This window comes from Lissotriton helveticus, chromosome 3_2 (assembly GCF_964261635.1).
Source record: "Lissotriton helveticus chromosome 3_2, aLisHel1.1, whole genome shotgun sequence".
NCBI lineage: Eukaryota > Metazoa > Chordata > Amphibia > Caudata > Salamandridae > Lissotriton > Lissotriton helveticus.
The window spans coordinates 100,087,418-100,112,003 of NC_136062.1; the positions used below are offsets into that span (position 1 = coordinate 100,087,418).

Below are 24,586 nucleotides of genomic sequence, written 5' to 3' on the forward strand. Positions count from 1 at the left end.
GTTATATACATGTCTTCTGCCTTCTGTCTGGTAGGCTTCTTTCGACCATAAGACCACCGCCCCACCTTTGTGGCGGCGGTCTTATGGTCTCAAGAAACCTACCAGACAGAAGGGAGAATCCAGACAGAAGTCAGAAGCCATGTATATAACCAACAATGGTACCAACAGATTTTGAAAGATCCTTCAAAAGACATCATCGCCCGAGTCACCTACACAGAGCTAGTTCTATTCCCAATCTGACCTGTTCGAGGTGTGGTTCAGACCTCGCATATTTCTTTCACATAGTATGGACGTGCCCACACAATGCCCCTTACTCGGCTGCCTTAAAAGTGGAACTCACAGAGTTACTAGGATGGGAAGTTCCACATAACACCCTGAACATATTTTTGGCTGTCACCGATGGACTAGATGGGTCCAGGGAAGACAAGGCATTCCTGGGTACCGCTCTGGTGGTGGCCAAGCGCGATATTGTAGCTGCGTGGAAGAATCCCGCCCCGCCCTCTCTAGGTAAATGGCGTTGAGGTGTAGATTGGTGCGCCACACAGGAACACTCGTTACACGAAGTCAGGGGTTGCCCTGCCAAACATCGGAGAATCTGGGGCAAACGGCTGGGAGTGTTAGACTGAGTGTTTCCCCTATGTCTGTGGGTCCAGTTCGCTATGCCCTAGGGAGGGAGTGTAACAACAATGTACCTTGCTCTACCTGTACTGTGTGCTGAAACCCACGTTATGAAGCTGTCTACAATGCTGTACTTACTGTGTACCTTCATTTTTCTCATTTCTCTGTAAAATCAACAACATTGTTATCAAAAAAATTAGTGCTAATGGAAAACAACCTGCAACAAAGCAATCAGTACGGTTACAATGAATGAGCTTATAGAAATACGTGATTAAACTTGTTTGTTGTAGATCCCAATAATCAATTACGTTGTTCCACGAGTTTTTCGAAACTGTAAGTAAGTAAGAATGTCTGCATTATACATAGAGGGCTATGACCCGGTGAGGCAGTTTTAATGCATGTGATCCGAAGTCACCCTCACTGAAGTCTGCACAGGCGTGATCCGTAGTACCTGTAACATATTTCCAGAGCCACAGACCCCAGGCGGCGGTCAATGTAGTACAGTCACCGGCGCTCGTGAGAGGCATGATGAGCCCAGTGTGCGTACACCTGCCGCGGCACGCGCCTGCAGAGGGAGGCTGAAGTCACCCGCCCCAGGTGAAACTCAGCGCTTTCTACACTCAGACATCGCCTGGCCGAACCCACTCAGCGGCTCTAGAGTGACGTGCCGTCCGGTGCCGGTCCTCGGCTTCTCGGGGAAGCTGTGGGAGGATCTTGGGCGGAGGAACCGTCTGCGCTTCAATGTCAACCTCGGACAGGCGGGACCCAGTCCAGTGTCTGTTTCCGCCGAAAAGAGCCGCCTCCTGGGAGCTGCTGCTGTCATGGGACTGCTCTTTGTGAGAGGTAGGACTGTTACACAACTTTGCACAGGCTGCTCTGCGCGTCGGAATAGTGAGCACAATGCAGACCTACCCTGTCCAGGCTGTTGTGTGTGTGAGGGGTAGGACTAGTGCCCGGACTGTAAGCATGCCGTATACAGTCTGCTGCGTGTGAGGGGTGGCACTGGTGCCCATAGTGTAATCAGTCTGTACAGAGTGTCTGTGTGAGAAGAGTGACCAATGCTAAGACTGAAAACATGCTGTGTGAGAGATAAGAGCCATGCCTAGAATGCCAACAGGCTCTGTACAGAATGTGTCTGTGGAAGATTCACAGACTTCACAAGTGCTACGCAGGGACTCGTCTGTGGGGGCATAATAAATATGAGATTATTGCCATATTGCTGTCTGTGGGATCGGAGGTAATGCCAGTGTCCAGACGCTTTGTACAAACTGCTGTGTGTGAGGGGGTGTCCAGAATGCAGACAGACTATGTTCAGACTACCCTGCGCTGCCTGAGAAGCAGGCTTGGTTACCAGACTTTAAATGAGCTTTGTAGGGGCTGTTCTTTCTGAGTGGTAAGACGCTTTCTCCCTACTTGGTACAACTGCTCTTTGCAAGTGATAGGAATGGATGTTGAGACGGCAAACTAGCTCTCTGCACATCGTATGGGAGGGAGGGCGAGTGACCAGCATGCAGACGGGTTCTGTACAAGCAGTTCTGTGTGAGAACTTGGGCTTGGATTGGTTTCGAGACTGCAAACATGATCTGTGCCTACTCTGGGCCTAATGGGCTTAATGAGGCTCCCTCTCCCCTCTAAAAACAAAATGCCATGGCACTGGCACGCACATAGAGCAGTTTGTGCAAAGTGTGTTTGCGGTCTGGACAATATTCATACCTCTCTCACAGAAAAGCCTTCACAAAGCTAATCAGAAGACTAGACTCCAGTCATGACTCGAACAGTGCAAAGCAGTCTGTACAGAGCCTCTTTGCATTCTTTAGCTATAGATTGGTACTGCCACCCCCCTCCAATACAAAGATGGGGTTGAATCACAATACTAAGCATGCTTTTACTAAACACGCCTTTTCCACGCTCCAGCATTTACCATGCATGCCCTTGCCATGCAGATGCCTTTACCACGCATGGTAAGTATAATAAGGAATTGCTTTCCAGACGTGAAACACGCTTTGTACAGACTGTTCAGGTTACACTTGGGCAGAATACAGACTGTTCCAAATCCATGTGCAAAAGCCGCTGCAAGGCACTGTGCAATACTGAGGTGAAGGCAGTCTGCTGAGAGGGTAAACTCACTGCTCCCAGCTAGAGATCTTTTTTGTGTAGCACATGTTACGAGTTTGGTGTTTGGTGAACCTGGGGGAAGACTGCTGAATATCTAGTCAGTTTATTTTTACAACCAGCGTATTGATTGCGCTCACTCCATCCTACTTTGACGCTTTGCTTTATTTCCGTGTACATTGTTGTGTCGTCACTACTGTACAGAAAATACAAATCTGAGCATGTTCCTTGAGCAAACAGTTGCTCTCACGCAGTTAACCAAATAGCAGAGTTTACAAGAAGGAAATAGAGAGCGGAAAAGGAAGACGCTTTAATCTCACACTGGAGTGAAGTGGGAGAGAGGGATTTCACGAAAACCTTCGGCTCTCATTCTAACTCTGTCTGTTTTGAAGGAGCCGCGACTGTTAATGCCACCTATGTATCTAAGTACCTGCTGCCTGCCGTTTTCTCGTGGTTTCTTGTCTTTCGCCCCATTGCAATGTACAACGTCGCATTCTATTCCTGTAAAAAATACCCTGTCTGCTCCCTCCGATTCACCCTAGTACCATGGGCCGACTCAAAAAATGAGTTTGGCTGGTGCTATTTCTTATTCTTCTGTGGTATTTCAGGCAATACTTGGTGCAAACGCCTTTTATCACCATCTTGTAAAAAACGTTTGTTGAGTTGGTAACATTTGGTAATAATTTGTATGCATATTCGTTGCATTGAATTTCGTTATGGTGATGCTGTGGTATTTTGTGCTGTATTAGTTTGTTGCATTTTTGTTCTCTTGTACTATGGTTGTTGTGTTGCGTTCTGTTTTTTTGTATTGTTCCCTGATATCATTTTTGCTTTGTCTTATTTGTTTATTTATTACTTTGTTTTATAGAGTGCAAACTTGACCCGTTAGGGTATCAGAGCACTTTACAGGCAACATAGCAATGTACAAAAGGCATAGAATCACCGAGTAAAAGAAGAAACAAAATAGTAGGGAGCAGGATATATGATACATAGGAGATAGAAAGGCAAATATTTACAAATTACATATACAGTTACTCAAGATGAGATAAGTATTACATATTACATTTACCATTACTCAATACACAATCCCTGGTTTCTGGGTGAGGTGACTAGGACATCTGAGGGGAGGCAATAGACAAACGTGGATCCGGGTCATAGTGGTGGTTGAGGGCAAGTTTAAACGAGGAATTTGCTCATAAGGAAGGTCTTGGCGTTGTGAGAAGTTGGCCTGGCATATGCTCTCCACTATTCTAGTTGGCACCTGTACCAGTCCAAATAACCCTTTTTAATGATAGGTTAAAGACAAACTTTATAGAAAACTATCCTAGTGGTAGCTGTGGAGAGCAGCCTTCTGGCTAAGTCTTAGAGGAACGTAAAGCAGCTTGTTTTACCAGTCTATAATCTCGTAAATGACCAAATGAAAGGAGAACCACACCAGGTATTTATAGGTATATATATAAAATATATGTATTTATTCTAAACACATCCCACTAGTCTCTTTATGAGGCTAGAGGCAAAAGTACATAATGTAAAATTAATAGCACACAGTAAATTAGCACAATATACTTTGAGCCCTAGGGGCGTACCAAACCATATATTAAGAAAGTGGTATGAGAACCACAACTTGACTAGAAAGAAGACCTAGAGCCTGTAGAAGTGCTGGGGCCACAAGGAACCACTCAAGGTAGTGACACAGGGGACCCACAGGGGACGTGTGCAGTGTCTGAACACAGCCGCGTATCGCTGTTGCCTTCAATGGGGAAAGTCGTGGTTGGAAATTTAAAAATGAAGGACACTTAGAAGAGGACTTTGAGCAAACCCCTATAGACTTAGGGGGTTCTAGGGCTAACACCCACGGGAGCACGGGAGTACTCGAGTTACCTCACCCTGGGAAGCCGAGTGCATAGGTTTCTTTTGGTGTGGGAATCGTCGTCGTTTCCAATGGCGATCTGCTGCAAAGTGCTGCTGCCGTCGAAGAGAAAAGTGTCCGGGTGGATCCAAGCCTGGATCGGAGATGGGAAGGACCTGAAAGCAGAGGGGACAGAGTCTGGGTCACTAGCCAGTTACCAGGAGCACGATAGGCGGATGCCCATCGATGTCTGGTGTTTTCAGGTGAAGCTTGACTCTTCTGCCACGAGGACCAGGAGGCGTCGTCAACGAGGATCTGGAATCAAGTTGTCCCATGAAGGATGTCGCGTGCTGCGGTGTCGGTGCCCAGATTGGACCCAACAAGCCTTGGCAACAGCAACCCACGCAGGAAGTAAAGAAATGCTTGAATGCAGACCAGTAAGTTATGAGGGACTCACCATACGGTGTCAGGGCATGTCAGGAGCAACCAGGGAAGCCCAAGGAAAATTCGACTTGCCATCGTAAGGACCGACCAGTCAACGGACGAGGGATTGCGAAGGAGCCTCAAGCAGAAATGCAAGAAGCAGGCTCACGGAACACTCGTGGACACTCGCGGACTGTATGCCTACAATCTTCGGTGCAGATTGTGTTCGGGGCTTGGGCTACAAGTAACCCAAAGCACAACTTCAAGAGGCATCGAGAAGTCAATGCACTAGCAAATGTGCATAGTGTCCAGGAGTTCCGGTTCCACATGACTCACGAGAGCTGCTTGTCTCTGCTTTGCTGGGGCCTTGGGTTGGCCTCTGAGAAGTCTTGTAATCCTCTACCTGGTCTGCAGGTACTTCGGAGTCTGTTAGGAGCTTCGGAGATGCAGACCGTCAAATGCTTCCTTGGTGCCTGCCGAGCAGGGGAGTCACTCCTTGTCCCCAAGGGAGATTTCTCTAGTCTTTAGTAGAGTGTCGAAGTTCCAGAATAAAGTTGCAGAGTTTCGTCCAGGGATATCTAAAGTCCTGTTGCCAGGGTTTTCTTACTTTTACCTAAGAAAGGGGTTGGACTAACTCTAGGAACCCACCTATGGGAGAGTTTTGAAAAGAGGGGTGGCTACACCCATTTCCTTGGTCCACTTTCACGCCAGAGCAGGGGCTGGTTGCCCCTGCAACCGGTTTGAACTGGGCTATGCCCTGGGACACCAAATGTGCCCCCAGTGCAGACTTGAAAACACTCCTGGAGTGCACCCACCCAGCCCTAACCCACTAATGCCTGTCTGGGAGGTGGTTACTCCTCCTTGTGACAGGAAACCTATTGTCCAGGCCTCCCCTGCTGGAGTTTCGGCCAGCAGGGGACCAGGCAGACCGGTGTGTACATGTCTCACACTCTAGAATGGTGGATTTCTACCCCTACCGCCAGGACCGGCGAGGGGGGGGGGGTAGGATTCCAAAGTGTTTGGAACCAAACATGACATGTTTCCGTGCAGCCATCGCAAAGTTAGCATTTACCGCGAGGTTATAATTCCACTTAAGAGTATATGGTCTGGCTGCATCACAGAACAGCCTCAGAGAATAGATTCAGAAAGCTGCAGAGAGGTCCAGCTTATGCATGGGCACCTTCTCACACAAAACCAAGCACCCTGCCTTCAGGATTGATCAGGCCTGCCATAGGGGTGACTGATAGGTTTCTATGTGCAGTGATTTAGGGTAGATATAGGTAACCTATATCTTAGTAAGGGGTGCATGCCGTAGCAGTCCTGTGGTATCATTTTGGAAGGCTTCCCAGGGGGGCATAATACATGCTTGGTAGGCCTCTGGGGTACCTATGCCCTTAGTTCTTAGTGTACCATATACTAGGGTCTCACAAGGGTACCCCAGTAACCAAACTGGAGTGTACCTATAGTACATGCAATCAATTTAGAGAGGAAGCAGCTAGACTGGGGCCCTGAATAGCAGGACCCCAGCCAGACTAAAGTAAAAAACAGTGAAACACCAGAAAAAAGTGGGAGTAACCATAGTAAGCAAATCCTACTCTCCTACAGGCGTCCTTTTGGAGCGGGCCAGAGAAGGGATTTTTCTGATGTCAGGTGGCAGAGAGTTCCATATACTTGGAGCGGCTCCAGAGAAAGCCCGATTATACGTTTTTTTCCCCAAAAGCATTCAGGTTGGAGCAAGAGGTCTCTGGCAGCCTGGGAATTTTTGATTTCTCCGGAAATCACAAGTTTCCGTGCAAGATATGCAGCAGAGTTTGAGTATAAAGCCTTGTGTGTGATGCATGCTAGCTTAAGCTGTATTCTTGCCTCAAAAGGGAGCCAAATATGGCCGAATTTCCTTGTGCCGGTAAGTAGTCTAGCTGCTGCATTGAGGCAGGCTTTTGAAGGTACCAGGCATATCTTGGGTAAACCTGAGAGGGTGGAGCAGCCATATTCCAGTCTAGAGATGACGAGTGCTGGGAAATCCATTTTTAAGTCAGGAGCACCAAGGAATGGTTTCAGTTTCCTAAGGTAGCTCAGGTGGAATCTGGCTGCTTTGGTCACCGAATTGATTTGGTCCTGCATGTTCAGATTGCTATCAAGGTTAAAGTCCACGATGGTTGGTGGGCAATTTAAGGCTGTGATAGCGTTAATCCATGTTTGGATCTCGTGGTTGGTGTTAGGAGGGGAAATTAGGAGAAATTCAGTTTTCTTAGCATTGAGTTTGAGATGATTGGAGGCAAGCCAGTGGACAGCGAGTTTCAGGGCTTTATTCAGGGAGAGAATCTCTACGACAGATGAGGTTTTGATGTAGATCTGAGTGTCATCAGCATACATGTGGAAGGAGATATTTGCAGTGCAAAGCACTTTGGCAAGCTGTTTTAGGTAAAGGTTGAAGAGGGTGGGGGGACAGGGTTGAACCTTGAGGGACTCAAACCGTGACCGGGGAGGGTGCAGATAGGTTGCCTATGAATAGAAATCGCTGTGATCAGTTTAGGAGGAAGGACCTAAACCGTTCTAGGACAGTGCCATCCAATCCCATCCTAAGTTTGAGGCGTTCAAGTAGTTTTTAATGGTTGACCGTTTCGAAAGCCGAAGATAGATCTAGGAGGATTAGGAAACATTTTGCCTTGATCAAGGGCTTGGAAGGCATCATCAGAGATGTGTAGCATGGTGGCTTGAGTGCTGTGCCAAGGTCTAAATCTGGATTGGAAGTCGTCGAGTAGGTGGAAGTTGTTGATGTGTTGACTTAGCTGCTGTTGCACACACTTCTCCAGCACTTTGGCAAGGAGGGGGATGTTGGAGATGGGTCTGACATTGTCTGGGGAAGCTGGATCCAGTGACAGCTTTTTCAAAATGGGGAGGACTTGGCCGGCTTTTAGAGAGTTAGGCATCGATCCCTGCCGGAGAGGGGCATTAATTATTGCAGTCCAGCTAGGAATAAAGGATTGGGCGACGGCAGCTAGAGAGTTGTAAAGGAGTGGGTAATTAAAATGGTTATTCGGTTTTAAGGAAGAGAGTATTTTAGAGACTGAGTCTTCGTCATAGACTTTGAAGTCGGTCCAGTGAGCTAGATTTTTAGGTGGAGCCTGTGGGGGCTTCACAGCAGGTGGAGGCAGGTCAGAAAGGGGTTGAGAGTATGTGGCGGAGCTGAGTTCGATTCCTAGGGTTTTGATTTTGTCAGCGAAGAAAGAGAAGAATTCCTTTGAGGAAATAGGAGTATTGAGGGTTTCTTTCGATGTTTTGGCCAGTTTATTAGATTGGTGTTTGACCAGTTCGAAGAGCTTGTGGGTTCTGTTCTTGGCCTTCTCTAGTTCAGTTCTGAAAAATTATTGTTTGAATTGAAGATGTTCCTGTTATAGACATTTCTGGCCTGGCAGAGAAGTTTTAAGTGTGAGGCAGAGGGGTGCTGCCTCCCGGTTCTTTCAGATTGCCGGAGGGATCTCCTCTCATTGTTGAGGGATCCTCTGAACCAGGGGTTTCTATCTTTGATTTGGGCTCTTTTCAGTTTTAGTGGGGCTAGATCATCCAAGATGTTAGATATAGTCGCAGAGTAGTGATCGTTGAGGCCACTGACCGTTGCGATATTGCTTAGGGTTATGTTATAGTGCGTTCATATGTGCTCTGTGATTAGAATTGACAACAGTTCCTGATATATTTCAGCTAAAAGTAGCATATTCATGTAAAGTCAGTGGCCGCAGTAGGAGGGGTGTGAGGGGGCAGGAGGGTGGTGGGATTTGAGGTGCACGACTTCCTCATACTTTTTAATTTTTGAAAAACATTTCCCCTATGAATTGTTAAAAAGAAAAACTGGTTTTGGACGTTTAATTCTGACTGTTGAAATGCTTCTGCTGAAGTGTAAGGCAAAGGGTCTCCTGTGCTGTGAAACCAAGGGACGAGCAGAATAGCTAAACAAGCCTTCTTGCCAGGGTGTCTGCTTCCCTGAAAGAAATGTAAATGTGCACCACTGGTCAATCTGGCAATGTAAAGGGTGTCTGGAAACCGGTATTGGCTTTAATTGATGGAATCACTTTAAGCTTCCTGATGACACAGACTTATTCTTTTTGAGAGGTATTGTAAGGGAGCTACCTACTAAGCTGTGAAGTGTGTGCTTTTAAAAGATAGTTATAACGAAATTTTCACTAAGTGCAGTCTGGGTATTACTAAAATCTATATTTTGGAAGCACTTTTTTAAAACCTTAAATAATTTTGCACACTTTGTCTATGTTATACTGTGTGTATCTTATACTGTGTGTAATGGAAATAGTTACTTAAATATTCACAGTGCTTTATGTCACAGACTGGGCCCTTGTAGCATTAAACATACACAAGTCTCTATTCTCCACTGTTCCAACCAGGTTTAAATTCTGTGACTCTCTGGTGCAACTCATTAACTAATAGAGTTTTCATAAAGTACATTACCACATTTCACACTGATTGACATAAATTGCATTTAATTTTCCTTTAAGCTGTGCATTTTTTTATATGTAGTTACCTGAAGGTGTAAGACCGAAAAAAGTACTATAATATTTTGTTTTTTAGCCTTGCTTTTGACCACACTTACATGCTCACTCACCACCTCATTGCACACAGCATCACAGTTCCATTACTTTTTTAAAAGCACGATAGACCACCATTTACAATTATTTCAGGTGACTTAATACCCCTGATGCAACCCTTTAACTGTTTAAGACAGACAACAACCTCAACTGTGATGGAGATCATGTCTTAAAGCACTCCCAAAGTGATATTTGACACTTCTGAGGTTAATTGCTTGACCTGCTGGCCCTTCCGGTGTATGACTTGGTCTTGTTGATCTGAAGGAAAGTGTAATGCAGCTAATTTATATACAAGATCAAATGCTACTAGCCTCAAAATGCCCCTCAATGCAAATGCAGTTGAATCCCATGCCAGCCTTCCCTTTTCACTATGTCGCTCGCATGTGGAAGTCAATTATTAATTTAGTGTAACTGCCACCACTGTTGAGGTGCGAGGGAATTAATTATTCAATATAAACATGTAGTTAACTTTCAAGGAAGTAGTTTAGCAGATGCATTTAGATTAGGTTAAATCAGCTCTAACCTTTGTTCCATTTCCTCCTGCCGAAAAGTCTCTGGCTTCTCACACCTATGTGCACACTGTCTGCACGTTCAATCACTTGTCTTCCGGATGCAAAGTAGACAACAAATAGAAAAAAAATGCAAACTTCCTTAACTTGTCACGGCAATGGGGGAAATATGGTGTTTGCTTTTAGGCAGTGGAACGGGAACAGTTTTCGGAGTGGGGTGCTGGTCACAGATGCCAACTTTATAAAGATAGAGGTTGTAACAATACAAATGCTTTATTGAGAGGTCATGTACCCAAGCGACCACCATTTTAGTGTGAGAGTTGGAAAAGTGGGGCACCCAAAGATTAATTGGCGCATCTTGGCGGGTGATTTCAGAAATATGCTTTAAAAAACATAGAATGCTAAGGTATAGGCTTTTATCGGTAGCACATTATGGATAGAAGCTTGACAAAGAAAGGAGCTTCTGCAGTTAATGAGCGAGAGTCACCCCCTGGAATTTCAAATCTGTTTTAACAAGTGCCGGGCTTCCAGTCTCTCAATCTTCTGGTTTCCTCTGCTAGAGGTAAGGGCGACCCCTTCTAGCAACCATGAGGTTGCTGATGCAAGACACACCTGAGTAGTGCCTTCCAGAAAGTGGTACAAAGAGACAAAAATAGGACTGACAGCTAAAACTTTGAGATCAGCGAAGGGTTGAAGCCTAAATACTGGAAGTTCGAAGAAGAGCTGTGCAAAAGATGGAGGCAAGAGGATGTTGGAGATTCCTAGAGGAAATCCTAGAGTCAGAAAAGGAAGAAATAAACGTAGGACAAAAATTGGATAAGGTTGTGAAAAACCAATGAAAAAATAGACTTCGGAAGGGGTTTCAGCACAAGGAAGCGTTTTTTAGCTACTCCTTATATAATGAGTGAGGTATGTCATAATCCAAGTTCACTATCTATTTGAGCTAAGGTATATAGGAAATGGAAAATGAAGGCTGCCATCTAGGATTGTGAAGGTACATTTTACATTTGGTCCATAGCATGCTAAGCTGATCTGTTTTGAAGTCAAACCTGGAGAACTGTGGTGCCTCAATACAAAATGTAATATGGTGCAACTCCTGAAACATAGACTCTATCCACCTGTAGGTGGATTCAAAATTTGCGAACATACGTGACAAGAATTTTCAATTCTATTAAGGACACGGTAGTGAGGATTATGCTTTCTCATTTCTTTATTAGAAATGCTCAGCAGCCAATTAGCAAACAGTATGTAAAAAAACAAAACTACAATACCGATGAGACCTTGGGTATCACATGACATATCATAGAGTCACCAGTATAAAACGTCACACAGAGAATACCAAATCCTCTTTCTTTGGCGACTAAAACAGTTCAAAAAATGAAACGGGCAGTCCAATATGAAGATCCGAAAGAGGAATAACCAGCGACACCAGAAATCCATGGAAATAAAGAAATGGATGCTTGAAGCCGTCAACAACTGGAGATTGAAGAGAACCGTCAGGCAGGAAGAAGCAGACTGGCCAGAAGCCTCTATTTAGGATCGGAACCTGGAAAGAAATACAGAGTCGTAATACCCATTCCATGTGTGCTGAGAAGATCAATACCAGGGGATAAAAACAAGGAGCAACATTCGAAATAGCATATTTCAGTTGCAATAATTAATAACAAGGTAACACATGCAAAATGCAGAAATATGGGTGGGATAATCCTCGCCTCCGTGTCCTTAATAGAATTGAAAATTCTTCTCACGTACGTTCGCAAATTTTGAATTCTATGTCAGGACCGGAGGCTCCGATTATGCTTGTTCAAAGCTGATCCACCACAACAGAAGCAATATGTGCAATTGGTTTATAATATAAAGTTTTAAATACAGAATCAGATGACCAATCAGCAGCCTTCATGATGTCAATCTAAGTGACCCCCATCGAATAAGCCTTAGAAGACATAGCCCCATGTGCTGAGTGTGCACCAAATATGGAGACATCAATACCAGCCTCAGCTATGAGCCATCTGACCCAACGGGCCAACGTGGCTGGGGTCACAGGACAAAAAGGTTTCTGTAGAGCAATCAACAATTGACCCCGCATGTCATAACGAAAAGGAGCAGTACTCACCTCATAATTCTGAATACATTGAACTACACAAAGTTTGGGATTATTGGGAAAACTTGGATAAGTGACAGAGGACGTATTACACTTAGTGCGTCTGGAAAGGATAAAAGAAACACCCTCAGGCGTGAAACTGCGACCTGCCAGGTCCAGAGTGCGAACATCATAAACTCGATAGCATGAAACAAGACACAAAAGCATAGTCAATTTGGCTGACAGCTGCTTGCGAGATAAAGAAGAGTTGGAAGACCAGGCCTCCAAGAATCGCAAAACAATGGAAACATTCCATAATGCAACATATTTCGGACAGGGTGGCTTCACCAAGCGGATGCCCTTAAGCAACTTAGAAATCAAAGGATGTTCCCCCGCAGGCTTGCCATCAATATTGATATGGCCAGCGGAAAAAGCCGAATGGAAATTGTTAACCGTACGGCTATTTGCAAGACCAGACGAGGCTATGGAAGCCAGAAAATTAACAAGCAGAGAGACATCCGCTGAAGCGGAATCCACCTCCCGTTGAGCACACCAACCACACCATCGTTTCCATGCCCCTGCATAACGTTTGTGAGTGTTGGGTGACCAAGCCTCGCTGATAAATCGGGTGGCGTCTCGCGAAAGGCCTGGGACCTGCCACGATCCCCGAAATTCGCCATGCAACTAGGAGAAGATGGCCTGACTCGATCAGGGGATGCGGATTGCCGAGAGGGTCCAGTAAGAGATTCCACCTCTGGGGAAGAAGGAGCGGCACTGCACAACACATTTCCACGAGAACTGGCAACCAAGCTTGAGCCCTCCACAGAGGAGTGATCAGAATCAGCTCTGACTGATAACGCTCTGTGCAAGCCAGGACCCTGGGAATCATCAGAAATGGGGGAAAGGCGTAACACAGGAGCGATGGCCAAATCTGCAGAAATGCATCCGTGGCCAGGTATGCGGGATCCGGTCTCCAGCTGAATAATAGGGGAAGCTGAGCGTTGAGACGAGAGGCAAACAGGTCGATCTGACACTGGCCCCAGACCCGGGATAGAGAGCAGAACATGCAAGGGTGAAGTCTCCAATCGCTGAAGTCCCGAAGATGTCGCAAATTCCAGTCCGCAATCAGATTGTTGCGACTGAGAAGATACTCTGCAATAACTGTGATCTTCCGTTGGAGACAAAAGTGCCAGAAATCTTTGGCGACCCCTTCAGTACCTTGGACTTCGTTCCCCCCAACTTGTTGACATACCGAACCGCCGAAACATTGTCCATGCGGAGAAGTATGCAACAATTGGACTGGAGAGGAGATTAGCAACGGCTTGCAAAAGACCCCGCTAGGAGCTCCAGGCAATTTATATGGAGATACAACTCCTCCTGAGACCACAGCCCTCCCGTCAACAATTGACCGCAACAGGCTCCCCAGCCCCACCGGCTGGCATCGGACTCTATCACCACTTGGATGGAGCGGCGCCGCTCGCAAGACATCGCACAATTGGCATTACCCAATTGACAAATAGCCCTTTGGGACCACTCAATCAGCTCGTCCGGGTCCACCAGAGCTGAGGACTCCTTGGCCTGAATCCCTAGGTCCAAGATTTTAGTAAGAGGAGCCAGCAAATCCAACATTTTATCTTGGCAGGAACGCCATGATCTGTCAATACCCTTCTTCGGGTCCCTAGCATACTTTTTAAGGTACGTGACCATGGTAGGGTCGACCTCTGGAGTGTCAGCCAAGTTGTCGGCCAAATCAGGACGCGGACACTCAGATCAAAGGCTGACGAATATGTGCCTGAACATATTCTGCATATTCTGCTACAGCCGGGGACAAAAGCCAGGAAGACGAATTAGGGTGAATGATTTCAGAAGGTGAGAAGGTGAGAAGGGGAGGATGAGTGGGAGCATCAACATAATGCTCCTTACGAGACTTCTTTGAAGGTGGTGGACCATCTTGTTCAGAAAACGAAGAGGAATGAGTCTCATCCGTATCAGCCAGCTGAACCTGTGACGTAGAAGCACCCATGGAGGACTTACTAGAAGATCGGTCAGATGATAAAGCTTTCACTAACTTCTGAAAATCAGACTTGTGGGGGTTATTGGGAGACTTAGAGGAAGCACGAGTGGAAGAGGACGGCAACCAACCTGTTGTTGCGCATATTTGGAAAGATGGCGTTTCAAGAGAGTAATTGCGCGAACAAGCGTTTTGTTGACAGATTGTTGAACCCCCTGATCCAAAGCCTCAACCAAATCCTGCTCCATAGAGACAGAGGCGTCATCATCATAATAGTAGTCATCCTAATCATAGTAATCTTCCATTTTTTTTTACACAAAGTGTAACAATAATGCCCACAGAGGAGACCAAAATCAAAGCGGCCAAAGTGACCAAACCCCAAAGCAAGCCAACAGCTCATAGGCAGAAAACCTGTGTAAACAACAAACTCGAGTGTGGAGGGAAGGCTTGCTTAAGAAGAGCCACTCTAGGCAAAGCCTATGAAAATTGTACAGCCCAAACTAATATTTGCTGAGTTTTGGGCGTAAATAGGGGCAAAATTGCAGGCTGTGGGCAAGTTAGGCGAGATTTGCCGATATTTTGTAGCTCTCCATGTGAGAAAACCAGAGGTAACCACTAAAAATGGCCACCGCACATGCGCGGTAACGGCCGTCTGTGAAGAAATGCCGAGAATCACTTGCGCACCGCGCGCGAGCGTCTCTGCCCCCAATCTCCCGCTCAAACCAGTTCAGGAGGCGTGGGCGCGTAACGCCCGAACCTGGTAGATGACCGCGCGCTCCCTGCAATGTCGGGAAAAAACACCCGAGCGAAGGCGCGGACCGCGAAAGAAGGAACCGGCAGTAAAGCAAGAAACAAATAGGCAGAAACAAGGCACAGGCAAAGCGCTAGCAAAGCGCGCACATAAGCTGTGAAACAGTAAGCATTTTAAACATTTATGTAGCCAATGTAACACACAATGAAGCAGTCATGATAGAAATGTACTTAACTGGCTGCAGAGCAGCAAAGAAAGAGGATTTGGTATTCTCTGGGTGACGTTTTATACTGGCGACTCTATGATATGTCATGTGATACCCAAAGTCTCATGGGTATTGTAGTTTTGTTTTTTTACATACTGTTTGCTAATTGGCTGCTGAGCATTTCTAATGAAGAAATGAGAAAGCATAATCCTCACTACCGTGTCCTTAATAGAATTGAAAATTCTTGTCACGTATGTTCGCAAATTTTGAATCCACCTACAGGTGGATAGAGTCTATGTTTCAGGAGTTGCACCATATTACATTTTGTATTGAGGCACCACAGTTCTCCAGGTTTGACTTCAAAACAGATCAGCTTAGCATGCTATGGACCAAATGTAAAATGTACCTTCACAATCCTAGATGGCAGCCTTCATTTTCCATTTCCTATATACCGTAGCTCAAATAGATAGTGAACTTGGATTATGACATACCTCACTCATTATATAAGGAGTAGCTAAAAAACGCTTCCTTGTGCTGAAACCCCTTCCGAAGTCTATTTTTTCATTGGTTTTTCACAACCTTGTCCAATTTTTGTCCTACGTTTATTTCTTCCTTTTCTGACTCTAGGATTTCCTCTAGGAATCTCCAACATCCTCTTGCCTCCATCTTTTGCACAGCTCTTCTTCGAACTTCCAGCATTTAGGCTTCAACCCTTCGCTGATCTCAAAGTTTTAGCTGTCAGTCCTATTTTTGTCTCTTTGTACCACTTTCTGGAAGGCACTACTCAGGTGTGTCTTGCATCAGCAACCTCATGGTTGCTAGAAGGGGTCGCCCTTACCTCTAGCAGAGGAAACCAGAAGATTGAGAGACTGGAAGCCCAGCACTTGTTAAAACAGATTTGAAATTCCAGGGGGTGACTCTCGCTCATTAACTGCAGAAGCTCCTTTCTTTGTCAAGCTTCTATCCATAATGTGCTACCGATAAAAGCCTATACCTTAGCATTCTATGTTTTTTAAAGCATATTTCTGAAATCACCCGCCAAGATGCGCCAATTAATCTTTGGGTGCCCCACTTTTCCAACTCTCACACTAAAATGGTGGTCGCTTGGGTACATGATTGTTTTAGTCTTAATATGGTGTGGGAGTTCTGTTATTTGCACTGTTACACTTTATGTTTTAATGTAAATGTTTATTCATAGTGTGGATCTGGGTGCTCCCCAATTAAATACATGAAAATATTGTGGTATATGTTCCTGTATTTATGTATAGTGAATATTCATGTGTAAAAGAAAAAAGATGTATTAAATATATTTTTGTATTTCGGATAAATACACTTTAAAAACCATTGGTCTGGCATAGAATTGTTTATATATCATGGACAGACTGCAATTTACTAAATGATATTGTTTTGGAAAAGTCTTGTTGTTGTATACCTTGTTTTTCCCCTGCTTCCATCTCCGAACCCATCCAGAACAGACAATGACTTTCTTTGTTTTTCATTTAGGCATCAGCGTACCCCATCACATAACCACTTCCCTTCTTTACTCATATATAGAAAATTAAGTGGGTGTCAGTGGAGAGGCTAGCAAGCAATTGTTCTGTTAAAGGGGTTCCCTCACATTTTTACATGTAAATGAATCCATTTATTGGCTTGACTTCAATTCAGAGTTAAGCAAATACAGGCAGAGTAACTTGTTATTGACCTGGAATTGCGGAAATATTGGGGTAATTTTCTTGATCATGTTGTGATTCTTGGCCCTCACTATTCCACCATCTTGCATTTGTGCACCCTAGCACCAGAAACATAAGATATAGATAGATCTGATATTGATACCAGCAAAGTCTTTAATGCTTGATCATTTTCAACCGTTCCATGGAACCATAAGACCTCTGTAATTCCCAAAATATATCTGTTAAAATAAAACCCTAGAATGGTGACTTTGCTTAAATTCATGTCATCTCAATTGTGAAACAATAGACAGAAGTAATGCTCGTGATAAATACTGATCCAGTAGAAGTAATGCTCATCAATAATAGTGTTATCATAAAATAAAAAAGAAGTCCTATTCTGAATAGAGCTCATACTGAGAAGGACACCTTATCTAATAGCACCCTCTGCAGTCTAAACATGCACAGTACCTGCAGAAGTTGAAGTGAATATAGATATACATAACTTAGTAGAGGTGGCAAAGTGAGCTAAACCCAGTCTCTCAAATACAATCTAAAGAGCCTTCCTGTCTCCTAGACGAGTTGTGATAAAGGTATACAAATAGATGTATGTAACTTCGAGTGGCCTATTTATTCACTAATTGTGAATAAAACTGAATGGGCCTCATTTATGAGGCCCTTTGCGCCATCGGAACGTCACTTTTTGTGACGTTCAGTGGCACAGAAGCCTGAGTGATATTTATCAGGCAGCACTAAGCCGCTTTTTTGGCTTAATGCTGCCAGATAAATATCAGTCCCTTTAACGCAGTGTTCTGCATTAAAGGGGCGTGGAATGGGTGTTGCTGGAGCCTTCCCAGCAACATCCATGGCCTTTTGACATTGCCCCAGATTTACGAGAAATCGTAAATCTGAAGCAGTGTCAAAAGATTATGCCTCCCCAGGGGAGGCCTAAGGGAGGCCCAACAGGGAGAAATATCTTTATTTCTCCTCGTTTTTCCTTTTTCTATGAAAAAGGAAAACCCTCTTGTGATTATTTTTGTACAGAAAGGTTTCCCTTCTTGTACAAAAATAATCATCCCCGCAACTCAGGCACCCTTGCACCATGGTGCAAAGTTGCCTGCGTTGGCGCAGGCAGCCCTTTGTGCGCCGGCGCAGGGAAAAAGTACAGGAATGTGCCGTATCTTTTAGATGCAGCACATTCCTGCCCTTTTCTTTTGCCGTAGGGGGGTTGTATGTCAATACAACGGGGTGTTTACACCGCACTACCATTACAACGCTGGTTTTAGCACGCAAGTCGTTGCCACGACTTGCGCTGTACGGTGCTGGACTTAGGAATAGTATGATTTACTATTCCAACACCCCAGCCTACGTACAGTAGGTAAGGTGTTGAAATAGTAAATCTACTATTCCTTAGCCAAGAGCGCCCTCCAGCACAAGTCGTGGTAACGACTTGCATTGTAAAACCAGCGTTGTAATGGTACTGAGGTGTAAACACCGCGTCGTAATGGATGTGCTGCGCTTCCCTACCTTCCCTACGGCAAAACCTCATAAATGAGGTCCTCTGTATCTAACATTTCTTACATAACTGCACTACACTATAGTATGGAGAATTTAGTTAGCACTATAATTTTGACACCCAGAGTTGTCCTGCAGCATTTACAGGATTGGGCTGCTGAAAACCAGGTGCTGTCAGACTTTCAGTACGGTTTCCCTGAGGGGCTGAGTACAATTGAACAGAGTATAAATCTGGCTATCCTTGTAGGAAAATATACAAGAGCTAAAAAAGAGAGGCTTTATTTAGTTTTTGTGGACTTAACAGCAGCGTCTGACTCCATAATTCATGTTAGGCTTTTTGAGATCCTTGTAGACTTAGGGGTGGACCCCAATATTATCTCCTTTCTGCAGCGACTTTACGAGGGAGCGTCGGCCAGCGACAAATATGGGTTGGAGGGTTAGTGCACAAAAGCATTCCTTGTAAAGAGAGGGGTTAGGCAGGGGTGTGTCCTTGCCCCCTTCCTTTTTAATCTATACACTTATGGGCTGGCCAAGGCACTCCTAAAGAGCGGACAAGATTTCCCTCAAGCAGGCGGGCGACGGATACCGTCCCTGCTATATGCCGATGTTAATAGCGCGCACGCAGAATGGCTTGCATAGGGTTTTGGACAGTTTTAATGTTTTTATGCTTGATTTGAGTTTAAGTATTCATTTTTCAAAGACCTTTCGAATGAGTTGTGGTATAGGGATACATAGAGATAAGGGCAGGGACGTTTTTCTGGATGGTAGGAAGCTAGCATCAACAAGAACTTTGTCATACCTTGGTGTCCTTTTTAATCAGAACGATACTTGGACCCGCTTAATGGAGTTGAAAAAACTTGGCTTTAGTAGATCAACTAGTGCACTTGCCAGATTTGCGGAGAAGTTGGGCAGGAAGCCACTGGGCAAATTCATGCAAATATATAAGGCACAGTGTATATCAGCGGTGATTTATGGGGCCAGGATTGGGGTTTTGCTAATTCTCTCCCTTTACAAACAATGGAAAACGCCTTCCTCAGGTATATTCTTTCAGTTCCTCCTGGTACGTCTTCATATGTGTGTTATGAGGAGCTTGGCCTACCATATATAACGGACCTCATTAAACTGGAGCCTATTCTCCTTTGGCACAGGATATGGGTTAGTGAACAGACTCACCTAAATCGAGATATCCTGCGAGATTTTATTGGGTTGGACGGGGCGCACAAGATCCCCTGGCTTAGGTTTGTTCACAGGTTTATGAAAGATCTAGGACACCCAGATTATTACACAAACCCTAGCTCTATGGCTGGAATTTTGAGAAAAACTTTGAACAAAGAGGGCCTTGTTAAGTTGGGATTATTGAGAGTAGCCGATAAAGCCATTAAGCCGGCAGTTATGTAACATCAGTTAAGGCTCATTTCTCTGGAAATGGAACCTTATTTAAGCTTTGTCCCTAGTGGATTTGACAGAATGCTTCTGACCAGATTTAGACTAGGCACTGTACACAGACTAGTGACTTCTCCCAAGATGAATGACTGGTCAAGAACTCTATCCCCGTGTCTGTGCGACTCCCATTCAGAGCAGTCCACTGTTCACCTATTCTTTTTTTGTAAGCTGTTTTTGAATTAAGGAAAGTATGGTTACTACCTCTTCTAAGACAGCAAGGCTTTAGGCAATGCCGTCCAGCTCTTGTTCGCTTACAATTACTAGAGAATGAGCATGCGGCTTGCAGGGTCTCCAAGTGCTTGAAAAAGGTACTGTGGCATAGGAAAAGCATGTTATATGTCCAACTAACAGATATCCATGACACCTTCTTTACTGTGTTAAAACCGCATTTTACCAAGTTATTAAAGTCTAATAGAAAACCACCAATTACTATGGCGACCTGGTTTAATAAACAGTGCAGGGTTGCCAGACTGGAGTTGGGCAAAGCACTTAAGAGCAGAGTTAAGGCCTCGATTAGCGCCTGTAGGAAACAGTATAATGACAGTATCCGTATGGCCAAGAAGTTGTGGGAAGAGGAATACTGGGAGGAGCTACTCGAAGCTTCAGGGCAGAAGGATTCCAGATTATTCTGGAAAATTGTGAAATGGGGAAGAGGGGGCGCCCCCAACAAACCCGACAACAATGTCGATGAGGCTTTGTGGGTCGAGTATTTTAAACCCCAGTATGCTGAGAGTAGGGATTTAATGGCTAGAGAACCAATCCCTATGGTATTCTGCAAGGGCGATTTATTTTCATGCAAGGACGCGGATGTCGTAATAGCAAGTTTGCAGGGGGGGAAAGCCCCGGGGCTAGATGGAATCCCTTCAGATATTTTCAAACACGAAAAAGCCCAGCGGGCAAAATATGCGACTTTGTTGGGAAATGGTCTAGCGAAAGGGGCTAAAATCCCAAATATGGAAGGGGGCTATAATAATACCGATCTTTAAGAAAGGCGATCGGTCACTCCCGGCAAATTATAGACCAATAAGTTTGTTGGCCACCATGCAGAAAGTGGTGGGGAAGATGCTGGTTGACAAACTTATGGCCTGGGTAGATGATAACAATGCTTTATCCCCCTTCCAGGCAGGCTTCAGACGTGCAACTAGTACGGTCGACCAAATTTTTCGTTTCACCATGCTACGGTGGGGGACTGTACTCCTGGGCAAAGGCAGGCTCTATGTAGCATTTGTAGATCTTAGGGCCGCCTTTGATCTGGTGCCCAGGTGCACGTTGTGGGAGGTCCTCCATAAAATAGGGGTCCCTCCGGATTTGCTTACGCTGATAATGCGTCTGCATGAAAGTAACTATGCAAAGGTTCAGTGGGGGAGGAATGGGGAATCCACCATTAACTTCCCAGTCGAGCGGGGGGTCCGGCAGGGATGTGCTATGGCACCCCTGCTGTTCTCCCTGTTCATTAATGGCATTGTAGAAAGGATATTGGACGCACCGGTCGACGCACCTTCGTTAGCGGGCATCAGAGTTCCAATTCTGATGTTCGCTGACGACACCTTGATCGTGTCCAAAACCCCGTCAGGCCTTCAGCGCGCCTTGAATATTTTTGACTCCTTCTGCAAAGAACGGGGTCTTGAGGTTAATGTAAATAAAACCAAGTTGATGGCCTTCGGGCAAAAGTGTCACTCTCGACCCAATGTATCTTTGAACAAAATCAACCTAGAGTTGGTAAATGTTTTTACGTATCTTGGGGTCGAGATATCAAGTAAACAGGGTTGGTCACGTCATATAGAGAAGGCGGTGTTGAAACACCAACAGATCTCTGGAGCACTCAGGGTCGAGCAAGCTAAATCCAAAACCAGGCCCATAAAACCGGTTCTCATGGTTTATGACGCAAAAGCCCTTGGCGCAACCCTTTATGGGGCTGAAGTCTGGGGCTTTGAGAGTCTTACTACCCTTCAAAGATCTGAGAACAGGTTTGTGAGAGGGATAACTAGTCTTCCCCAAAGCACCCCACTCATACCGCTTGGCCTGGATTTAGGTAGAAGATCGCTTAGCGACCGCGCCCGACTGAGGCCTATCCTATATTGGAGACGCCTATGGACAACCATGGAAATAAGACACTATGCGGAGGGGTTTCTAGCACTAGTTAAACTTGATGTTTTCCATAAAATCACATGGCTGAAAACCTTAAGGGATGTCCTTGTGGAGCTTGGGCTCTCCAAATTGTGGGAAAACCCCCTTGGGGAAATATTCCCTAGCAAATCCAGTATTAAAGAACTATACTGGAACCACATTGAGCAAAAACTTTGGAGGAGCGTAACCTCAGACTCCTTGGGGGGTAGATTCATGGAAATTAAACAAAAGCCATCCTTAGAAAAGTATTGGGACAGTATAACTGTCCCAATGGATAGGAAATTATTTTTCCAGCTAAGGGCAGGCTCCCTCCCCTTGAAGTGTATGACGTCCAGGTGGAAAACTGGAGGTAGTGCGTGTTGTCCGTCTTGTGGGGCCCCCAATGAAAACCTTGCTCATTTTCTTTTTGCATGTGTGGCTTATGCAAATCCAAGGAAATTTTGGTTGGCTCCAGTTTGTAGGAATCTTGGTGTCTTAACTGGTGTCGAGGGGCTAAGAATAATTTGTTCCTCCACTGAAATGCAAATTGTAATTGGAACTGCCAAATATTTGGGTTGGGCGTGGTCCTTAAGGAGGAGGGCTCTATCTACTAAAGTGCTTTGAACCTTATGTACTCCTAATATCTTACGTACGATATGCCCTTACAGATAGCAACTGGGAGACTCATATGAATTTTAACTTTAAAATGCGAGTAACATGTATGGCATCAATTTTTATTGTGCAAATTTGGGAATGGTACGTAACGCGGAGGTTTCTACATTTGCATTTAGTTACCGCACATTTTGAAAAAGCTTATTTTAATTCCCAATGACAAATGATTTTTATGTTTTATTATGTATTTCTAATTATAAAATAATTGTTATAGTATGTTGATGTTTTAAGAAATGTATGTAATTTATATGTGTGTGCTTTTATGAGTGTATAACTCGAATAAAGCTTTTTCAATCGTTATATGAGGCCTTGGAGGCCCCTTTCTAGTTGGACTAGTGGGATTTGAAATGTCGTTGGTTTCTAATTGATGTAACTTTTTATATGTAAGTTTTGCATTTTATTCTTTTTAATCTATGTATTGTAACAATTCTTTTTAAATTCAATTTTACTGATTGTGTTATGTGCTTATATGACTGTGAATATTATGGTCGAATAAAGCTAAATATTGATTGATTGATTGATTTACACCCATGGTAAAGGATTTAGGTCTAGCTGACACAAACTTCAAGGCTAGGAGCGAATCAGTAACAAGTTGTTGATGACTAAGGTCCTGATTTATATGTTGGCCCATAGGGAACTATGTTGCAATGGCAGCTGAGTTCCCTCCCTGCCAACATTATGGTCTGCTGTCTGGATTTAAAAGCAGGAATGATGATGGTGGTGACAATCCATCTCTGTTGTGGTCAAACTCCTCTGGCTAACCGCCGGGATAATCGCTATCTGAGGTTTACCTGTATGTACACCCACCTAAATCAGATGCGTTATAGATATTAGGGTCAAACCCATATAGTCAGTGGGACCTGGGTGGATAATCGTTATAGGCATAGGGGTCCCAGACCAAACATAGAATTATTTTCGATATTTGCAAACATATTAGATAAACACCATTACTCAAAAAATTAAATTGGATAGGTGCAGTATTTTTTTATTTTCACTGTACTCTTTACCATTTAATGGTTAGTCGATATGTATCAAGACATTTATATTGCACAATTTCTTTTTGCCCACACAGGGAAGGGGAAGGGGTGCAAGGTGAAGTTGACAAGTGGTAAGGCACTAATCATCAGTTACTAATAAACACATACACTTGTGAATACAGTAAATAAATGCTAACGGTCCCCACAAAGAAGGCCAAACAAAAAACAGACACAAATCAAAACATTGTCATATTGAACATATTCCTAAACAGCTGTATTTATCATGCTCTTGTTAGGAATTGATGAGGTAGATAGCAGTCTACGTGTCGACCCAGAAGTTGTAGGATAGTTGATCCTTACTGCACGGGTCTTCGTCAGGACGGGTGGGAAGGGGTAGGACAGGGGCTGATTCCTGGGTTTAAAAAAAGGGGAAAAAAGGGGGTAGTTACTCAAAACGGTCTCTTTTAGAGTCCCGAAAAAGCCTTTGCGGAAAAACCGCATACAGCGTTAATTTATGTTACTACAAAAACTAAGGAATATATACTATATACTAGGAATGAGCTCACATTGCGCTCTAGAACATTACATTCATCGGGTTACCTGATGTATTGGCGGGGCAGGAGGTGTAACCAACCGGGGTCCGTGGACAATCTGTGTAATTAAGAGAGTCTAATCATGATCATTCCCGGTATGGGGAAGGGTAACATACATATTAGACAGAATTACAGCCCGAAGGGGAGTTTACCTGTATTGTTGAAGAATTAGTCACAATGGATCAAGCTGCTGTCCGTATCTGAAAAACGGAAGAGCAGGGGCCAGTCATATTTAATGTGACACCATTGTTACACAACGCTTATAAACAAAGTTGGACCGTAACGTTAAAAAAGGCTTACCCGATCGTTCGAGTTAAAATAGATTAAGAAATTCAGGGCAATCGTCATCAAAGGACTCCACCACGGAGGTGTGAACATTCAGGACATTAGGCGGAACAATCCGCTATCATTGTCTACAGAAAAGGGAATAATGAATAGAAGCCGGTCATTGATATGGACA

The 24,586-nt window shown here is 44.5% G+C and overlaps 1 protein-coding gene across 1 annotated transcript in view; it reads left to right on the forward strand.

The window, feature by feature from the left end:
• The first annotated feature begins 1,382 nt into the window (after positions 1 to 1,382).
• Positions 1,383 to 24,586, forward strand: part of LOC144826132 (protein unc-13 homolog B-like) — a 325,746-nt gene continuing 302,542 nt past the window's right edge. The window contains exon 1 of the mRNA XM_078684528.1: positions 1,383 to 1,461. Within this exon, the coding sequence (XP_078540654.1) occupies positions 1,440 to 1,461 (22 nt within the window). The 5' untranslated portion in view covers positions 1,383 to 1,439. The remainder of the gene's footprint in view (positions 1,462 to 24,586) is intronic.